Source organism: Engraulis encrasicolus, chromosome 4, assembly GCF_034702125.1.
Source record: "Engraulis encrasicolus isolate BLACKSEA-1 chromosome 4, IST_EnEncr_1.0, whole genome shotgun sequence".
NCBI lineage: Eukaryota > Metazoa > Chordata > Actinopteri > Clupeiformes > Engraulidae > Engraulis > Engraulis encrasicolus.
This window is the reverse complement of record NC_085860.1, coordinates 33588756-33606518: the sequence shown is the minus strand read 5'-3', so window position 1 is coordinate 33606518 and position 17763 is coordinate 33588756. Positions and strand designations below refer to the sequence as shown.

The window sequence follows — 17763 nt, the reverse complement described above, 5'->3', positions numbered from 1 at the left end:
TGTACAAACAAACAGATAATGATATTGATATTGAGAGAAGAGAGAGAGAGAGAGAGAGAGAGAGAGAGAGAGAGAGAGAGACAGACAGACAGACAGACAGACAGACTAGACAGACAGACAGAATTACTGTAACTCAGTTTGGGGTCAACAGCATGCTTACATGCTCATTTTAAAATGTCTGTTGTGTTCTAGTACCGTGTATTATCTACTTTTATCTGTGTGTGACCTTTGCAGGGGCAGAAAGGTGTCCATTACACTGTCTATCTGTTTACAAAACATGGGATCAGTCTTTCAGGCACTGAACTACAGCATCTCAGAGCTTTCCCAAAACATGACTGGCTCTACTCCCTCAAACTTGTTGTGGGAGGAGGGATGCTGTGCTAGGCTGTAATAAGAAGATTCATGTTGCCAGATGTGTCTGACCATTTCCAGCCCAAACGGTGCTTGAAAAAAACACCTAGAGGTGCTAAATTCCGCTCAATTTCAACCAAATTGTATTGATTTCTATGATCATAAAACTACAGAAAAAAACGCCCACTGGCCGTTCTTTGACTGTTTTTACCCGCAGACGGCTATCCCAAGCAGCCCAATTGGGCGGGTAACCGCCCAATCTGGCAACACAGCTCTGGGACCAAATGCACCATAGAGGATGTTACATTGACTGCAATTTTTATAAGGGCTCATGGGATCTTCCCAATGACCTCCGAAGAATACTAGATGGCGCATATTTTTTTTATTTATTGTTAAGGGCTGTAATTATACTGCAAGGGTTGTGATGTAGGCTCTCTCTTCTTTGATGGGTCATGTATCGCCTTCCATTGGGTAACATTGCTTTAAAATATATTTTATGCAGCTGACGCTCCTATCCACAGTGAATTATGATTAATTACTTGATGCCAGAACATCCCCTAATTTCACACAAACGGAACACATCCACACTGTACTTAGTAAACACAGGACATCCTATACACATATTTTCGATTGATTTATTCAGTTATACAGTTGATGCAATTGCACAATGTCATCTTGAAACCATTACTACTTCACTGAATTGAAATCAACATGAAAATCAATATCAGTTACCGGCCGCACATAAAATAGAAAAGCAAAGTTTGGATCTGACTGCAATGTCAATATCAATTTTTTTATGATAGAACCTGTGATGATATCATGCAATACTTCCAAGTGTTATTTTGAAATGAAAATGATTTATTGGTTTACCTTAATTCACTAACACTGTTTAAATTAAATGTTGGGAGTCACAACACCCACAACTTCAAGATAGAAAAAAAAAATTATGAAGTTGTTATTCGGAAGAAATAATCTTCTACTGTCATAAAGGAAAATACAGTACTATTAATCCACAAGTGCATTGTAAATCTAGCTATGCATTATGCATAGCCATTTAATTATTATTTTAACAATTATCAGTCATCATCACAGTATTAATTTCTGTGATTGATGAACAACTTTTTTAGATTAACACGACAGCATTTGAATGACATGACTCCAAGATGTTTTTTCTTCAATCCTTTGTGTGTGTGTGTGTGTGGTTGTGTGTGTGAATGTATGTGTTGAGTGCAAGTGCCACATGCATGTGTGTCTACTTGAGAAGTCTATAAGTATGCCTGTACTAATTGCTGGTGTCTTCATGCCGCCTTCTTGTCTCCATTCTGTGGGCAGATGAACACGCTGGAGTCAGCCCAGATCCTGAAACCGGGCAGCAGGGGCAGTGAGAAGCTGTGTTTGAAGGTGTGCAGCAGGGTGAACTTGCGCTTCCCGCCGACCGTCTTGACTTTGAAGAAGGCCAGCGTGCCGCCCAGCCAGTCCAGGTAGACGCCCAAGCGGTGGCATCCCGAGGGCTGCTGGGCCACGCGCGTCTCCTTGTTGCCGTGCCACGCGGAGTAGGTGTAGGCGCTGCAGTCCAGGCACCAGGACCTGTCATTGCGGCCCAGCGTGGCGGCGTTGTTCTCACCCTTCCTGCCCATGCTGGCGTACGCTACACCCACTGAGGCCATTCCGCTCCACTTCACCTCCCAGTAGCTGCGGCTGCTCAGTGCTTCCACACACAACACCTCAAGAAAAGAAACCAGAAGCGGAGTTAGAATCAGAATCAGAACCTGAATTAGAACCAGAAGCGGAGTTATAATAAGAATCGCAAACTGATCCAGAATTAGAACCAGAAGTACAGTCTGAATCAAAATCGGAACCAGATCCCAAATTAGAACCAGAAGTACAATCGGAATCAGAATAAGACCCCGATTTAGAATTAGGATCAGAACTACCATGGACATATGTACCTGCGTGCGGCAGTCAAACCGGTCCAGGTGCACGGGTAGAGGGAGCTCCCATTCAGCCCACCTGATTTTGGTCTCTGTGAGGAAGAGCCTCGGGTTCGCGGTGTTCTCATCCAGGGTTAGACTGCGCTCATCTGCACAAATACACACACACATATAGGCCAAATGCATACTCTTGTTGGTAACATTGTGTAAGTGAGAGATCCAGACAGGTCAATGGCCATGGAATTATGACAAATAATTTAATTATTAAAACTATTTAAAATAATTCATAGCTGCAGCATGGTACACTAAGTAATAACAGATCTAAAAAATGGCACAAAAACCCCCAAGAAACAAAGACATACGTACATCTGTCCTCGCCCTTCCTCAAACAAAACTCTCCACCACCTTCAATCCTGCAAAAATTGAGAATAACAAATGAATATGATAACACATCAAATCAGTGCAAAACACAGCTCTTCAGCTGTTGAGTTCAGCACGACTCTTCAGCATGTTTCCCAAACTCACTTGATCTCCCGGGAGTTGGTCTGGAGTGACTTGAAGAATTTAGACCCATCATCCTCCAGGTGATTGAACCTCAGGTCCAGTACCGTCATGTGAGATGGATTTTTTCTCAGCGCATTGGCCAAGTCTTGACAGCGAGGTGCTTTGATATTGCACTGGGACAAACTGAAAGAATTCAACTTGTCAGTAGGGTTGCTTGAGCCAACATCTTTATTAATAACTACCGTATTTTCACTCATAACATTAAACAGCACAGAAGTGCCACACAACATCCCATGCATGTAGCATAAGGCAAAGCATGTAGCATTAGGCATCTACGTGTATGTCAGGTTGCCATCTATGATTGCTTTTGTTGTATTATGAAAATTGTTGTTGACTGTAGTTTTGTGAAATAAATATATTGGACTGTGTTTTTATGACAATCATATTTGGTCACTCACAAGAGTTTCTCCCATTTGCAAGCATCCTTCTGTAATGTGTCACAGAGGAGTGCCACTCCAGATGAGCCCAGGTCATTGTCACTGAAGTCAATCTCCCTCAGGCAAGACTGCATCAGGCCCTCACCTCCCAGCTCAGAGCTGAGGAGCCCACACATCTTCTCTGTTAGTGAACAGCAAGCTAGACTGAAGAGACAGGAGATGGATAGGACAGGTACATAATTACACAACCAGATGATCAAAAAAACAAATAATCAGAAATCATACTTCATGTAGCCTCAATTCTTTATCAATGTGTAATTGGGTTGTAATTAAGTTGTGCAAGACAACTGTGGAAAGTGAAAGCATACATGGTACAATAAATTAGTAAACTGGTTTTATCTCATATTTACAACTTAAGTCATCTAAACGCAATAAACCTTACACCTGCAGTGTGGAGCTTGACCTTTTGTAATGCATAACATTTGCCAAGACGACATACTGTTATTGACAAGATGGGGGGTATCTGTGCCACTTGTTTAAGTAGCCATAAGAGTCTAGCTTAGTACAGTATTCTTCATTTGAATTCCCTTTGGTTATTGATTATTTAGTCTAGTGTTATTGATAACATACTTACTGTATTCACATACTGTACATACACAGCTGATGCTATTTTATGCCATGCATGCATGCATACATGCACACACACCACCACCATACCTCAGCTTCTCAATCCTACATGGCAGTTTCACTGCAGAAGGAATGACTGTCTGTGCGCCGGAATCCTGCAGATAATTGTAGCTTAGGTCCAGCTCTCTAAGGTGACCCTTCTTAGACTTCATGCAGGACAACACAGCTTCACAGCAGCTGGGATCTTGCAAAGTGATCTCACATTTCTTTATGCTGCATGGAAATGTACATTACCATATTTATTAAACATTATTAAATATGATTTATAGAATAACATGTAGTTTACAGTATAAAACATACTGTACAATACACATACATCGCCCCAAGCATGACATAAAATGTTGCAAATGTTTGCAAATCCTTGGTATACTTACATCAATCTCTCCAGTGAGCACGTTTGGCTGGCCAGGCCAACAGAGAGGAGCTGCTGCAGCCCTGAGTCCTTCAGCATATTGTTGGTCAGATCCAAATCTCTCAGTGCCCCTGACTGCAGCAGCGTGCCCAGGTGATGGCCAGAGCCTTCTGTGAGGTTGCAGCAGGCCAGTCTGCAGTACAAGGAGATAATATTACATTGCATCCCAAGTTACTTACGAAAAACAATAAGACAACAAAGTAAATATACAGTTATTCAGAAAAAATCAGTCTTGAGTAAATTGAGTAAATTCAAGCACAGAACAGTGCTCATCGGTGGAGGTGAAGATGTTGAGTTTTTAGCCTGTAGTAGATGCTTTTGATGTGTAACTTTATGAGTTGAATAATCTCCTGCTCCTATTCAAGAGTGTGGTTTACGTTCATTCTAGTATAAAGACCACAAATATCCATCTTACCTTAGTGTCTCCAGTTTTGTAGGTGCTGCAGAGAGGTGTTGAACCCCTGAGTCTTGGAGGTCATTGAAACTCAAGTCTAGGTGCTTCAGGGCTGAATCAGCTGACTGTAAGCTTGAGCTGAGGTCCTTGCAGCACTTTGAGGAAAGCTGGCAGCTGGCAAGTCTGCAACACCATATCCACAATGTACATATAGTTATTGTTGCAACATCATATCTATTTTAATTGTATTTTCTTAGAATGGTAGTTGTATGTCTGTATAATGGATGCAGAATAGCAGTGGTAGACGTAGAATCCCTCCTGATGCTTCAAACAGATACACTGGCAACGGAGCCAGCCAGCTATAGCTCAGCCTCAAACCTATAGCTCTTCCCCAAACCTTGGAGGTTTGCTGTGAGGTCATGTTTTTGAACTATGCAGAATGACCTTGGTTAAACCTGCAACACTACTATTGATTATTACGTACTGTAAGGGTCAAGTGATACAGTGTTCAAGTATTAGAAATGAATGTATAAATGTTCACCTTGATAATGGGGAGATGATTACACAGACAACGTTTAGTGAGTATAATATAAGTAAAGTGTGTGTGTGTGTGTGTGTGCGTGCGTGTGTGTGTGTGTGTGTGTGTGTGTGTGTGTGTGTGTGTGTGTGTGTGTGTGTGTGTGTGTGTGTGTGTGTGTGTGTGTGTGTGTGTCTGTGTGTGTACCTCAGAGTATGCAGTTGGCACTTTGGGTCTGTCAAGGCCATGGAGAGTAGGAACACTCCTTGGTCATGAATGTTGTTGTTGCTCAGGTTCAGCTCATGGAGACGAGATGTCTCTGCTAGAGCCTCGCTGAGGCTTTCACATGTCTCAGATGTTAACCCACAGTAGGACAAACTTTAAGTAGATAATTATATCAACATGTATACCAAGACAATAAATAAACTACGGTACATTATTATAAGAACTACAGGATGAAAAACAGGCATCATGCAAGCTGCAAGAGGGATGTCGAAAACCACAGAGCAAAGTAACATCAGAGTAGAGTAAACGAAAGGAAGTAATTAATATATCTCAGCAGTAATCTATAGCAAGGTGGCACGGTCGAATAAGGAAAGACACTTAACTGAGATGCCAGATGGTTTCTTAAACTGTCTCAAATGGGCAGTGATCTTCAAGGCTATATTATCTCGTTTTTATTTTCATTTTTTGGTCAAATGTTTTCATTCCATAGTTAAAATGTGATGTTGCAATTTAAAAAACAATAATTTGAAGTGAAATATTACATGGAACTGAGCAAACACATTTACATGTCATTATAACGTAATCTTCCTTGGTAAGTCTCAATTCAGAGATTCTTCCTGAAAGAACATCAACAAGCCTTACCTTAAATTCTCAATTTTACACTTTTCCTCATGCAGCACAGAGATGATGTCTTTCACCCCTGAATCACCAAGTTCATTCTCACTCATGTCCAGCACCTTCACACTGGAGTCGTACTTCCTAAAGGAATCAGCTATCTGGGCACAGCTTTTCTCTGTCAGGTTGCACTTATTCAATCTGAAATGTCAAATATGAATGACATGAAAATAACATGCCTGCAAATGATTGAACGTTTCTGTTGTCTTTAAACACACATGCCCACTATGTTACCTTAACACTGGATGAAGAACTTACTCATCATGTCATACTTTGCATAATCACTTTGACTGTCTTCATCATGTCAGTAAAGCATTATTGACTGAAATTGAATTGGATTAAGAGAGAGAGAGAGAGAGAGAGAGAGAGAGAGACAGACAGACAGACAGACAGACAGACAGACAGACAATTAGGCTGGACAATTTCTCAACACTTACTTAGCTTGATCTGTGATTTGCACAACCGGCAATAAATTTGGCAAACCAACTTCCTCTTTCATGAAGTTTTTCACCTCAAACTCTTGTTGAACCTCCTTGTTCGTCTGCAATGTGATGACTATGTCCTGACTCACTGTGTGATCCTGTGTCTTCTGGTTAACCTTCTGGATTTTATTCAGAAGATCTTTGTCTTTTAATTCACTGAGAAATTCTACTAGTATGGCAGTATCCCCTTGCTTCTTCTCCTCTACTTTCTTGGATATATAGCTTTTTGTTTTGTTATTGTCATCATCCCATTCTATAGAGGCATCATTGGCCTTGATCCATTCCATGCACTTAAGAACAAATTTCTGGTTTGACTTCTCAGAGAGACCAAGGAGGGATCTCACAAAAATGTTGAGACGTCCTTTGCTATCGATGGCCCTTTTCACAGCAGACTTATGGATGTCAAACATTGTGGGCTTCGCCATCCATTTCTTTGTGCCAGTTGTTTGCTCAATTGGATTCCTCTTATCCCGAACAAATGTTGCTATTACATACACAGCTGCAAGAAACTCTTGGAAACAACGGTCGAAAAAACTAAACTTTCGTTCCTCGGAGTAGATGACCTCATCGTCACTGTCTTCAACTTCTTCTGAGCATAACCCAGACAGCACCATGTACTCACTATCCTGGATGCCAGATTCCTGAAGCTGTTTTGAACTAAAGGTTAATTTCTCAACATTCTTATCACAATTTTGAAGCAGATGCCACGCAAGCTTTCCTAGGTTGAGTATCACCTTCTCTTCTTTGGCTTCTGCCGCCTCGTCTGACTCTTGTTTCAGTTGCTGAATATGCTGGAAGAGATAGCCAGCCAACAACTGTGTCAAACTTGTGATCTCCTCTTCTGTCGTCTTCAGAGTAATGGATACAATTCGGCAGAAGGCTGGTACTGCACACAAGGCCCGCAGGGATTTTGACTGTTCAAGGAATGAGATTACCTTCTCAGCTTTTCCATCACTTCCCTTGCAGATCTTTCTGAAGTACTCCTTCTTCTGCTGGTCATTGAAACCCTTCAGTGCTGTCACTCTCTGGACATGCTCAGCCAATGGAATGTTTGCCACTGGCCGAGAGGTGATCCACAGGAATGCTCCGTCAAGGAGGTCTCCTCTAACAAGGTTGGTAAGCAGCACATCCACCGATGCCTCCTTCTTCACATCACGGAAAACCTCTGCTTTGAAGCTAAGAGGAGACTGGTACTCATGCAACCCATCCAAAATAATGACTGTCTTGTATTCAGGACCAAAGAAGCTCACGTGAATGTCGGGGTAGAACTCTTTCAACAACCCTATCAGACTGGTCTTCTCTTTTTTGTTCAGTTCTCGAAATGAAATGGGGAATATGAAGTCCACGTCTGTATTGGACTTTCCTTCAACCCAGTCAATTATGAACTTCTGCACACAGATGGTTTTCCCTGCACCACTAACGCCCTTAGTCAGCACTCTTCTGATGCTGTTGTCTGTTTCAGAGTTGAAAATATCTGTGCACTTGATTTCTAATGATACAGGATTGTCTTCAGCTGACATTTCCACAATGATATCCACATCTGTGTAGACGTCATTGAGTTTAGGAGGTGGTCTGTTTTTTGAGCCGCCATCACGGACACACCGATACTTCTTTTCCAGGAAAAGTTTGAGTTCTTTTTGAAATTTCTCTGTCAGAACAACATAAATGATACAACTAATCAGTAAATCTATGTTAAACTAGCCCATTAATTATTAAATGTAAAGATGTTCCTAGCTACAAAATGTGGTTTGTTTTCCCTTGACAAATGAAGGCGGCTTATAATTAATTTTAATTAATTAATTAATTAATTTTAATTGATTTTGTATTATTTAAATTTACCATTAGGCTTAACTTACACAGCAGGGACCTTTGCACTTGTACTTTAGCTTTCAGAACTTGAGCTCTAATGTTTAAATACTTCTACTTGTACTGTCATTACTTGAGTAGCAGTTTCTGAATCACTTGTACTTTTACTTTTAGCACTTGAGAAATATTCTAAAACACATCTGTTTGCAACACTCAAGTATAAGACATTTTGAATACTCAGCTCACTTTCTAGTACTTGTACTTCTACTTCACTCCTTCAGCCGAGTGCTTTATACATCTCTGATGCAATGTGCATTACCTTTGTCAGGTGGCAGATCTGGACTAGATCCTGGGGATCCTCCTGAAGAGAAGAACACAAAATAAGAACATTGCTCTTAACCCTCACAGCCAACCCTCACCATTCACTGGCCAACACCACTTTGTTCAGCTATTTTTAATATTTTAAACTCTACAGATTTATTAAATAATGTTCAAATTTGTACACAATGTCTAACATTAGAGTTTGTTATTGAAGACTGCACAGTAATGCGTAACCAGTTATTATAAGCCTTATTAGCAATCCTTTCTACATGTCGTTGAGGTGGTCACACTTTCCAGAGTCCAAGGTGTGAAATTGCTCTGATAGTGGCAAGCAATCATGTCTGCTTGTAGTTGAGCCAACTTGAAAATACAAAGGAACATGCCCCGCAAACACATTAAAGTTCATTCAACCCTCGGCCACCATGTTTTTTATAGTCAATTTAATGGTGACTCACCTTAAAATCACAAAACTCACAATCATTCTATTGCCTAAAAGCTTGCTAACAGTAACAGCAAGCTAACAGTTCGTCCTGAATCCTACAATGGTTCTGGCTACTGTGATGGAATGGTTGAATCACTAAGTCATGGGTAGCAGTCTTGTATCAGCTGTACACTGTAAAAATGTTAAGACAACTCAAAAATATGAAACAATCTGCTGCGAAACTGTTAAGTTTTTTTTTTTTTTTCATGTAGGCCATGTATGTAGATGTGTAGTCTGACATAATGCATAGAGCTCACACAGCAGATAACTTCAAGTTGACTAAATTCAGAATTGCAAGTAAAAAGCACCATATACTACATAGGCCCTGATGCTTTCCATACTTTGAGTATTAATTGTGGCTAAATAGGTGGAATTGAACAATATTAGTATGCAGCAATGAGCAATGGGAGTACATGAGAGTGCAGGAGAAACCCATAGTGTTCACTACATTAATAACAGTACAGGATATGCTTAGCTGTGGCCTAAGCGCCAGGGACAAGGGCGTTTTTAGGCCAAAATTACCACAGGGGCCTGACAGGGGCCCACATGTTTTGAGGGGGGCCCATGTACCTTATATTCTTCGACCTTACTTTTGCCAAAATATCGGCCTTTTTCTAAACCCAGTGTTGCCTAAAATACCTGCAAAAACACATGCTTCAGCATCTGAAGCACATACTAAGCATGTAATTAATTGAATTAAAAGCTGCTTCATTTTGCATTATCACCCATTCATTCAGCTCTAACATACAAACTTTCTTCATTTACAAAAATGTTGAATTTCATGAGCCTAAAGCTACAAAGTACATCATGCAGCTCCTGGCACCACGGTCAATGATAACCTACACAATATTTGGCATCAATGGGTTAACCAACTTACCAATTTCATATTTGATCTAACTAAATCACAATGAGCTGCATGCCTTGTTTGAAATGTGCTATACCAATTATTATTATTGTGGAAAAAACGTAATGGCAAGAACATACAAACTAGGGATGGGCGGTTTTGAAAAAAAAAATGTGTATCACAGTTTTCTTGATGACAATTGATATCTGCACATCTTTTTTAATATACTATATTATATAAGTGGCGATTTCCCCCAAAACCTTTCTAACGAAAAGACTGAAATTAAATTTAAAAATGAGATAAAATCATGAATTCAAATTAATCTCCATTTCTATTTTATCACTTTTTCATTTCAATAATATTTTTATAATTTACAGTTTATATTTCCCTATCCAACAAAGTCTCAAATAAGAGAAAATGCAGCATTGTATAAAATAGCCTAAAATCTCCACCACGGGGCAGTCAGTCCCAGTAGTAGATCTTTCAAGGAAGAAGGGTTAAATGATTATAAGCAGCTGCTAATTTCTCTGGCAGCTGTTTTGGGCTTTTTTTTCTAAGACGGCCCAAAACAGCTTATTTCTCTTACACCTGGCAACACTACTTGCTTATTTCACTTTCTACACCTCTGCCGTGCAAAACAAGAACGCAGTAACTCAAAATGGTCGGAAAAAAAAATTATATCGGAAAGGCCAAATCCAACGTAGAAGGTATTTTGTCCGGTAGTTTGTGTCATATGGCGATGCATTTCGCTCCTATTTTGCTCCCAAATCATTTCAAACAGCAATGTAGCTAATGTATCTTGTCTGTCCATTGCATTTGTAAGCTAGGCTACTTTAGCCTATGACAAAACTCATAAGCAGCCTTAATAGCAGTGCTGCAGCACACACAGTTGGGATGGTAATTAAATACCGTTATGAATCTGAGAACTGTTAATAATTAGTAAAATAGCACCACATAGAATTGCCTTTTAACTCAGCCACATACAGTAACCTAAGTGCCCAAACCGAATGCATGCCACCATTCCGTTTAAAATTGGCTTATTCCTCACCTACAGAAATTTAAGGAAATGAATTGTTTCCTCACTTCTGCATGTTATCCAACTCCATTTAAGTCCAGCGATGATAGCTCCAAAAAAATGAAGAAGAAGTTCTAGCTCACAAGTCTGAAGGTCGCTGCATGCAGCAGGTGGAACATCGTGCGAATCGGGTCGAGTGCGTGCAGGGGCAGTGGCAGCACCTCACCCGAGCCTGGGGGCAAAGTATTGACGAAGGCCCCCCTATCAAACATGTGTAATGTCACTAGGACCCAATTATGTACCCCCTCTGTGCCTGTGCCTGGGACAACTGACCCGTCTAGTCCCTTCCTGTGTGTGTTGCACTTGGAATCCGTCAATACATGTAGCAAACCTGTTAGACATTATTATTTCTTTATATCATTGGCTGGCGCAGGGGCCCTAGGGGGGGCCAGGACCAATCCTACAGGGGCCCAGGCCCACCCTGGCCCCTGTCTAAAAACGCCCATGGCCAGGGAGGTAGTTTGTACACATTAAAATGCCGTTTCAATTCAATTAGAGAGTCAATATAACACCCTCTAGGGTGTCCCAGAGTACTCTCTAAGTGTTGAATTAACATCGCATTTTAATGTGTACAAACTGCAGACTACCTCCCTGGTGCTTAGGCCACAGCTTGCCCTAGCCACTTGAATGAATCAGCCACATGCACTGCTGTTTCAGATTTTAGCACATTAGCACAGCACGAGCACGGTAATTCACCTACAAACTCATTCTAATTCTAATGTGTATTACTAGCATGTACAGGGAGACAGTCATTAAGGGCAGATTATAGTTCAGCAACGGCGCCTGTTGCTTACGGTCGCTAACCACTGTTGATGTTATAGATCTGCGCACAAGGTGTCATGTCGTTAGCTACATTTGGCTACATAGCTACAAGGCTACAGTTCAGTAGTCAGACGGCAGGCATTGTGCTGCGAGTGCTAAACTGATGTAGTTTGTAGTTTGTTGATGTAGTGTTTGTTTGCTACTTACTAATTCAGTCATTGTAGCTTCATTTATTTACACAGACTAGAAAGAAAGTGTTCGTATTCCACAGAATATTGACAGTTTGGCTCTCGTAAACTACCTGAGAACTGTGCCGCCACGAGAAGAAGGAAGTATCGAGACGACCAATCACAGCGCCTTTTCTCTGCGACCTTCGCAACCGTCTGTCGCGTAGTCAGGATTTTTTTGAGGCGCGCGACGACGGTTGCAGAGCCTCTGCGCGGGGGGTGTGGTCGCGCACAGACGGTTGCACAGGCTCTGCAACCGTCAGCGCCAATAAGTATAAATTGGCCTTTACTGTTACACAGCACATCTTCCAGACATGGATCATATGAAACTTGACGAGAATGAGTTAGGCAATACTCAACCGATATACAGGGCTCCAATGTTGCATCCCTCTAGGGTGTTGGCATTGATGTTGGCGCCAGTACTGGCGATCAGGTTGGTGTTTCGACTGCCAGCTCCGCTCACTTGGGACACACTACACAGTAAAAAGATGGGGTGTTAATATTTCAGAGTAAACGTACTGTAAATCCAGCTACGCCATATTCAAAACACTGTGTAGAGAGCCAGTAGAGTCAAAAGTCCATGCAAAATTCTGTATTCTGTACAAAATTCTGTATTCTGTCATTTCAATTCTACAACTTTTAACCCGTTAATACCGTTATAAATTTGCTGTTACCAGAATGGCAATGATGAAGTGCATTACTAAAGGCCCTGTGTCTGTCATAGTACTGTAGTACTGTGGTACGTAACTTTTCAATGACTATTACAGCGTGCGACTGGAGGTATGGCGTGAAATAGGGGGGTAACATTTACACAATATTGAGTAGAATTAACTCTGAAAATGTTATACTTACAAAAGACCACAACTAACGATAATTTTGAAGGGGACCAAATGTTATCAAAAACAGTTACTATCAAACCTTAAGAGTGACGCACGCGCGCACACACACACACACACACACACACACACTATTGATCCGTTCTAATGATGTGAGACTGTGAGACATGTGTCACTGAATTGTTTAGACAAAAGTTTAGGCCTACTTTTGTGTACACAGCTGCAGAGAACCTGCCAAGTTTATAATAGCACTAAAACACTTTTATTAAATAGTAAGTAATAGTTCATAGTTATTACTACAAACAATACACACAACCAGTTGCCTGGTTAACACCAGACCTAATCACAACTGAGATTAGGCCTGGCTACCTGCTTACTGTAAATTGTCTTTCAGATCGGAACGATTGTGTAGAACTAAAGCAGTGATTCTCAAAGTGTGGTGCGGGGACCACTGGTGGTCCGCAACAGAGCTCAGGTGGTCCTCAACGGGATTTCTACTTTTCCAAGACAAGTTAGCAGTAGGCTATATTTGTAACAGTTCCATATTTTCAACTCAATAAGACAGGCTTGTAATGTGAATAAAAAGCAAGTGAGCTGCATTTAAATTAGTAATGTCAAATTAACACCAATCAACTGTCAGTTCAGTTGATAGGTGGTCCCTGAGCATTTTTGCGTGGGACAAAGTGGTCCTCGGTCTGAAAAAGTTTGAGAAACACTGAACTAAAGGCAGCATGGGAGTTCCCCGGCTACACAACCAGAGCATTGGAATGGATTTATGAAAAATTAAGATTGGGAAGTCCGTAATCACAAGGCGAAGTGCTATTCCCTCCCAGTCACCAAACATTTTCTTAAGAAATAAAAAGTATATGATTGGTCTAAAGAACACTAAACAAGAGGCATGATATGAAATACCTAGGGAGTGTCTGTGCCATGGCAGGCAGCTGAAATCACCTGAAACACATGAAAGCCATGCTGTGTGGGTAAAACGGCTAAATGAAGAAATTGCCGCTGTGATATTGGTTTTACAGCAACAGTCAATAAAATCAGTGATACATCAATAAAATCAATCAACTAGTTTATACGTTTTTTTAAGTGCAATACAGCAACAATAAAAAACAATGAAAAAAAGACATTCTTGTCCTAATTAGAGTTAATTGGAGTTAATTAACCTAAGTCAAGAAAAAATATGAAATTAGTTAAATAATTGCAGTATGCATTCTATGCGATATTGGACTAATTCTATCCAAAACAAAATATTTTAACTGGCATATAGGCCTAGGCTATTTCATTTTTTTGTAGTGTGGTAATGCTGCACTCTGCTCCTGCATCTGTAGCTTGATGATTGCAAATTGATTTCGATTAAAGCGTGTAATACATGTACAGTATAGTAGTTAAAAAATGTTCATAATTGTAAAGAAGGTTTTTTTCATAGTGAGCAAACAGATTTGAGAAATATGACTGCAGGATTCTAGTTAATATATAGTCCTACCTATAACGGATCAATACTTGCGTTGTCCTGGCACTCTGGTCTCTACTTCTCCCAAAAGATATGACATAAACCACAGCACTCAGGCTTCTTTTATGTACTCTGCCTGACCCCAACCCCCCCACCCCCTGCCGTCCTCATTCTGTCTCAGAGAGAAAGAGAGAGAGAGAGAGAGAGAGAGAAAGAGAGAGATTGAAAGACAGACATGATGGAGATCAAATCTGTTAGTTACCAAGACCACTAGTTTTATGCAGATGCATTTCACATAAAATGCTACAAACATTACATAAATACATCACAAACTTTATTATATATATAACAAGTACAAGCTTTCATTCAACCTCTTCAGCTATACTTCTACTATTCCTACAAAGCCAAACACCAAAACACATTTGATATTGACTGGATATGATAGCTTGACGGCAATAACTTACTCTCATCAAGCTGTGTTCTTAGCACAATACAAATACTATCACATCACTGGTTACTATTGCCCCAATGTGTGAAAGACAAGGTTGAGTGCCCTATAAAATCAGACTTTGCATCTCACTTTGACAACTCAAGTGGAGACAGTGTAAAGGGCACCATTGTGTCTTTTTTATTTATTTTTATTAGATTGTAATAAAGTAGCACATGACAACTGTAGAAAGTGAAAGCAGACACGGTGGAGTAAATTAGTAACCAGGTTTTATCTGACATAAACAACTTCAGCTGTCTAAACGCAATAAAACTTACACCTCAAGTGCACAGTAGATTTAGAATGGCAACCGTCATTGTTTAGGATAGAACTAGCAAGACCTGACCATAGGTCTCAGTGATTGGTTTGGAGATGTTTTTGAAAGACATTATAGTGGGGGCGTGGTATATGAGGAGCGACATCCATAGGAGCAGTAAAGCTAATATTTTCCCCATGCCATGTTATAATTCAACACATTCATGTAGGCCTACTATGTGCAAATATAGACTATTTACTCACAAAGAACATGACCTGATCAAACGTTTGCCAGATTTGAAGACCTTTGTATTTTCAATTTCATATTTTATGCGGCAATAAAATGTCATAAAGGTGAGCAAGCAGCACCTATTGGTGTTGAATGGCGTAGTCGGGTGATCACATTGTGATAAGGTCATTTCATTACAGAAAGATAAACACCGCAGCCTTGGACCACTGACAGACTGCACACATCAGGTAAGAGCGCCATCAACAGGAGGAAGGCTTGCAGACATACAGTAGACTACCTACCATGAAGACTCGGGGGGCTTACATACCTGACGCATCCTGACACATAGGCCCTACGCATGTCACGGCCACACATTACTACACTTCGGCTGCCAGTGTGAATCAATGCGTTGCTAAACGTGTCTCCTGAATTTGTGATACTTGACGCACGTTATATGCATCTTCATTGGGAGATACTTGAGATACTTGCATCACACATTAGGGCATGTTAACTTGCTGGGTTTTAAATGCATGTTAACCCATTTTGGCTCCCGTTGACTATGTAGGCATCCGGAGTAGGATGCAGTAGCTTGCCTTACCTACTATGGCGTAGGCCCTAAAATGCAGCACTAGGTGCACGCTCAACAAAGTTTGTAGCACCAAGGTTCATTTGAGGGAATGTTAGAGGTGTATAATGTAAAATTATAAGCAGGACTATAGACAAAAAAAACACCTGGGCATTTTTGGCTTTAAATGGCCCCTCCCTCACACATACAAGTTGTATGTTTTCGTACTATCAGGGCTTGACATTAACTTTTTTTGCTTGCCGGCCACCATGGCTAGTGGTTTCCCTAGCCATTTAGTTATTCTATTAGCCACAAATTTGGTATTGTTTTTTTTGTCTTTATCATGGCGCTGTACACCTAACCTCAGAAGATGAGGTGCTAAAGCAAGAAAAAGACGAGTGTACAGTTTCCTACATTGAATCAAACAATCAAACAAATAGAAACTCAGTAATTGAGCTTTTTCTTAAACTTTTATACAAACAATTGATACATACGGGGCAAAGTGCAGAATAAACATGTAAGCTATTCTGATGTCATACCAGAGAATAAGCTACCTGCCAAATTGGCTAGTGACACTGAAATTATTACCAGCCACAGCCAAGTTTTACCAGCATTTGGCCGGTTGGCAGGTGCCAGTGTCAAGCCCTGCATACTATATCCAAAGCTACTTGACTCAGTCCACTGTCCATACTGAAGAGGGAACAGCGGGCCACTAAACTGTGAGCCAGTCCCTAAGAAAAAAACCTCCAAACAAACAAAAAAAACAATAGCCCCTGGGGACTGTCGGCCCACTGAGAAAATGCCCTGTATGCCAGATTACCGATCCAACCCTGATTAGAAGTACTCCTCATACAGTGCATCTACCTCATTAGATACAGTGGAATGTGGAATAATGGCTACATTATGTAACTGGTGTTATAATAAACTATGCAAGGTATTGCACTGGTATTGTAATTACATCACTTCATTGAACCAGTACTGGCAAATTACTGTACAGAGATACAAAGATTTGAAGGACACCCTTAGCTGCCAGTGTGTGTGCGTGCGTGCGTGCGTGCGTGCGTGCGTGCGTGCGTGCTTGCATGTGTGGCCTATGTGTCTTCACCGCTCACTCCCTCTTTGGTCTGTTCATCTGTGTGGACATACAGTAGCTATACCCATGTAACTAATGGGTGCAGACACATGCATTTACTGTAGTTTGCTACTCACCTTCACAAGATTACAAGATTTTCTGATGTGGGACAGGCAGGACTTGAAGAATCCAAAAAAGGAGCTGTCATAGCTTAACACTTATTCGACTACCAGGGAAAGAGAAAATAAGGTAAATTAATTTGTTATGTCATTTAATAACAGGAGAGACACTATAAAGAAACAGAAAATGATTATTCAGCTTTCATCTTTTACCTTTGATCCTTCAAGATAAGCCTAGTCTTTCCTTCTGTGGCCCACTTTCGTTTTCACATTTTATGATAGAAGAATATAGCCTACAACACTATAATAAGTGCAAAGGTTAGGTCAGTGTAATAGGCTATATCAAAACTGTGATTTTACACTGAACACTTTCATATTTTTATCACTAGCAAATTAGCAAGTAGATGTTACCTTTCAGATGTTACCTTTCAGATTTTTATTTTAACCATACTATCCTGAGAGTCCATTTTGGTCAAACAAACAAACAAACAAATAAACAAACAAACAAAAAACCTTTAAACCCCACTAACATCGGCAAGGTCATGGTTTCAGCTCTTACATGTAGCCTGTATCTGTATTTTCTTTTGGACAAATACGGACAAAGTAGTCACAT

The 17763-nt window shown here is 40.5% G+C and overlaps 1 protein-coding gene across 1 annotated transcript; it reads right to left on the bottom strand.

Moving 5' to 3' along the window:
• Positions 1-992: 992 nt before the first annotated feature.
• Positions 993-7221, bottom strand: LOC134446849 (ribonuclease inhibitor-like). Its single transcript, XM_063196146.1, has 11 exons — positions 6571-7221; positions 6101-6274; positions 5441-5611; positions 4738-4899; positions 4285-4455; positions 3941-4123; positions 3245-3427; positions 2808-2969; positions 2649-2695; positions 2301-2431; positions 993-2075 (listed from the first exon to the last, which is right to left on the bottom strand). Exons 1-11 carry the CDS (start codon positions 7038-7040, stop codon positions 1650-1652), a joined length of 2280 nt encoding a protein of 759 aa, XP_063052216.1. The 5' UTR covers positions 7041-7221; the 3' UTR covers positions 993-1649.
• Positions 7222-17763: the final 10542 nt, after the last annotated feature.

Coding starts and splice junctions, on each gene's coding strand:
- LOC134446849 (XM_063196146.1), bottom strand. CDS start 7,040: ATGGCGAAGCCCACAATGTTTGACATCCATAAGTCTGCTGTGAAAAGG. Junction 4,900..5,440: donor TGCCAACTGCATACTCTGAG/GTACACACACAG, acceptor ATGGTGTTGCAG/ACTTGCCAGCTGCCAGCTTT. Junction 2,696..2,807: donor ACCAACTCCCGGGAGATCAA/GTGAGTTTGGGA, acceptor CAATTTTTGCAG/GATTGAAGGTGGTGGAGAGT.